Here is a 4009-nt window from a genome sequence, read left to right on the forward strand (position 1 = left end):
GACTATTTTTCATTAATTTTGTTTGGTTACCAAATATTTTTATTTTTTTTCTATAACTAACATAGTTGATTTCATTTAATAAACTAATAATGACCGTTTTCAATGTATTTAGTTGAACTTTCCTAATTATTTGAATTTATCACGGGTATGGTATAATTCAACGTATAATTAATTTTTTCTTTCTTTTTGATAATTTTTGTACTTCACTAATATTGTGTATTGACTGTATTCACTCAACAATTAATCTCATATTTTCTTTGACCTAAAATTTTAGATTCGAAAATGTTTGGTAACCAAAGAAAATTAGCCAAAAACAACCATAATTTAATTTATTTAACATTCATTAATTGTTGCGATAATTAATTAATGTTGTCTTTTTTGTCAACCTAACATTTCCTTGTTACCGTTCTATATACTATTCTTGGTCCCATTGAATTAACATCCTTGAATAAAAAGGATTTTCTAACGTACTGAACAGAAATAAAAATAATGCTAGTTGACTAATATTTTTTTATTAAGTCATCAAACATATTTTAGTTAAATATATGAAATCAAATAAAAATGTGTTCGTGCAATGAACTTTTTCTTATTTACCCTGAAAAATTGAAAAGACAATTAAACAAGTGCACGGTCCAGCACAGTGGCGTGTTAGGAATTAAGATTCTTTTTCCTTCATGTACGACGGAGTAGGTAATGCCAAGCACTATGGCCCTACAACTATGGCTTTTGCACGTTTGCAGCAGCAGAGATACTGAGAATGATTACCCAAAAATTTTACTATCTATTACTCAAAATCGCAAGCAAAAAAGTTAAAGTTTTTTTTCTTTTCTGACACTTCTCAGGGATAAAAGTTTGTGAACAAGAGTGAGTACTTTGAGCAATCAAGCTTATTTGATTTTAATATATATTTTTTTTAAATTATTAGATATTTTGGGGTTGTTTTTAATTTGGCAGTACTTTACTGAGAGAATATGAAAAGGAAATTTCTTCTGAATAGCAGCCATGTTCAATGATTTCTTTTCTTATCTTTTGCATTTATTGTTCTCTGTGAAATCAAATTAAATTCAACTTCTAGTGTACAAAATTTATGAGAGTTTCCAGAGAAGGTGGTAAAATTGGTAAAACCTTAAAATGTAAAATGGGTCTTGATAATTCAAACATGATTTTTTATGGAGTTTTGGTTTGTTGGATTAGGTTCCTAGACAAAGCAGCAGTTCTTCAAGGAAACTTTGAACCAAAACCGTGGAAAGTTTGCACTGTGACACAAGTTGAAGAAGTGAAGATCCTAACAAGAATGTTACCAATATTAGCTAGCACCATAATAATGAACACTTGCCTAGCACAGCTTCAAACATTCTCAGTTCAACAGGGGAATGTAATGAACCTAAAACTCGGCTCCTTCACCGTTCCCCCGGCATCAATTCCGGTGATACCCCTTCTCTTCTTATGCATCCTAATCCCAATTTACGAGTTCTTCTTCGTGCCATTCGCACGAAAGATCACAAACCATCCCTCTGGAGTCACTCAGCTCCAGAGGGTTGGCGTTGGACTAGTACTCTCTTCGATTTCAATGACGGTAGCCGGAATCATAGAAGTGAAGAGAAGGGACCAAGCAAGAAAAGACCCTTCAAAACCAATTAGCCTATTCTGGCTTTCATTCCAATATGCGATTTTCGGGATTGCAGATATGTTCACACAAGTAGGCCTATTGGAATTCTTCTATAGAGAAGCACCAAAAACAATGAAATCGCTATCAACTTCTTTCACATGGTTAGCAATGTCCATTGGTTACTTCTTGAGCACGGTATTTGTTAATGTAATAAACAGCATCACGAAGAGGGTGGCGCCGAGCAAACAAGGTTGGTTACATGGATTCGATCTGAACTCGAACAATCTCAACTTGTTCTATTGGTTCTTGGCCATCTTAAGTTGCATAAATTTCTTCAATTTCGTTTATTGGGCGTGTTGGTACAAGTACAAATCCGAAGAAGAGTATCAAGATGGAGATCAAGAACCAAGGGCGAGGGCCAAATCGGAATCCGAAACAAAGCATATGAAAATGGTTCACCAAGGAATGATGATGATGGGTAAAAGCAGCCAAACTAGTGAAGCCAATAGTGAGGGACCCTCTTCCTCTGATGAAACAGAAGATGGCCAAAGAGAAAGAAGCAAAGTATAGAGAGAATGGAAGAAGAGAGATCATAAAAGTCAAGGAAAAAAGGAAGGATCGAAGAGACATGATTTGATGTGCTGATAAATCCGTGGATTGTGGAATTTGAAAATCTCCTCCTTCATAATACATGTTTTTTGGGTTTTTATGATTGATGGGTAGTTGGGTACTGTTTTGGCTCTGGCGCCATCTCTCTGACTCTCTTTGCAGAGTTTAAAGGTTTTTCTCTTTTGCTTCTTTTCTTTTTAATATATATTTATATAAACTTGCCTTATATATCATCATTAACCTGCAAATGTTATTGCCTACTAAGCAATCTCTCTCAAACAAGCTATGAATTAAAGAAATTTATTCTTATTCACGGTTAGAATTAAAAGAATTTTGTTGGTAATCATTTACAAAATATTTCTAATTAGCATATATCCTATATAATGGAGATGTAACAGCTTTAATTCAGATTCTAATATCTATATATATACTAGAATCCATGCTAATAGAAAATTTGTCCAAATACTTCTCCGGTTCTCCCTGTTGGAAAGAATCACTTTAGAAAAAGAGAATTATTTGGGAAATAGAGGATAACATTCTCCAATTTGAGTAAGATCCACAACCTTAGTGATAGAATGATTGCTAAATTGGAAAAAGAACTTATAATAAAAAAGTTATAAGTCTTTTGCATTGATGAAAGTACAGCTATAATCAACTTAAAACATATTAACTAAAATCCAAAATCCACCAACATATTTGGACATGTAGATATAAATAAATTGAATCATTATCTCAAATCTTTTCAATGGTTATGTCTAATTCGTTGAGAAAAGACGCACACTTTTGTATTCAAGCCCAAAATTAGTCTTTGATGGAGAGTGGAATTAGTTAGTGGTAGGACATAATTCAATCCTTGCAAAAATAAGAGGAGGAATAATTACCCAAGCACAAATAATTATGCCATTAATGGAATCACAATAATATAATGCAAAATCGCACAAAACCGGAAATAAAGAGCTAACAACACATTAAGATTTTATCATGAAAAACTTATTCAATATGAGGTAAAAATCACAAGTCACTCACAACCCACTGTACAAAATTTATGTATAATAACTAATAAGCCCATCAATTCAATTATTAATACTACAAAAGAAATATTTAAAATTGTCGGATTTACCGATAGAATTTTTTAAAAAATTTGACAATAATATTATTACCAATGAATTTATTGTCAGAACGAATTCGATAGTATAGGCATCACCGTAATTTTTTATCAACAAAATTTAGAATCCAACGCTAATTACCTTTAAAAATTTTTTATGGTAATATCTTCTAAAATAGCCAATTTAAGTTGAGTTTTAATATAATCCGAAATAATGATTGCTAAAATTAGAATAAAAAAATCTTGTCAATAAAATAAAGGAAATAATGTCAAACTATACAAAAGAAAATCTTAAGGTTACTTGATAAATTTTATTTTATTATTTTAAACTGTATCAAAAAGTATGGAGTTTATCAACTCTCTTGCACAGTTTAACTCAATTAATTGTATTTTTTGAATCTTACTTCCAATAAAGTTGTGTCATTTAATGTCGTAATCAATTTATTGACGTGTTTTAGAGTTTAGGTACATCAATGACCTCTAAGGATAAAAAAGAATTGAGCGAAAAAGCGAATTTGAGAAGCGATTCAAGAATGAAGCTTGCTAGTAGTTCGCGTGGGTGAGCTCTTTGCGTGCGCGAGCTTTCTCTGCAAGCACGAGACGACTCCATGTGCTGGGTTTAGTGAAATACATGCATTTTTGTTTTTGAGCCTTCTAAGGGTCTCTCGATAGCTATTTCAAATGCT

The 4009-nt window shown here is 32.2% G+C and overlaps 1 protein-coding gene across 1 annotated transcript in view; it reads left to right on the forward strand.

Moving 5' to 3' along the window:
* Nucleotides 1-2478, forward strand: part of LOC107618457 (protein NRT1/ PTR FAMILY 4.6) — a 5187-nt gene extending 2709 nt beyond the window's left edge. Inside the window, exon 5 of the mRNA XM_016320542.2 lies at nucleotides 1126-2478. Coding sequence (XP_016176028.1) covers nucleotides 1126-2179 — 1054 coding nt within the window. The 3' untranslated portion in view covers nucleotides 2180-2478. The remainder of the gene's footprint in view (nucleotides 1-1125) is intronic.

The sequence above is a fragment of the Arachis ipaensis genome, chromosome B09 (assembly GCF_000816755.2).
Source record: "Arachis ipaensis cultivar K30076 chromosome B09, Araip1.1, whole genome shotgun sequence".
Classification (NCBI taxonomy): domain Eukaryota; kingdom Viridiplantae; phylum Streptophyta; class Magnoliopsida; order Fabales; family Fabaceae; genus Arachis; species Arachis ipaensis.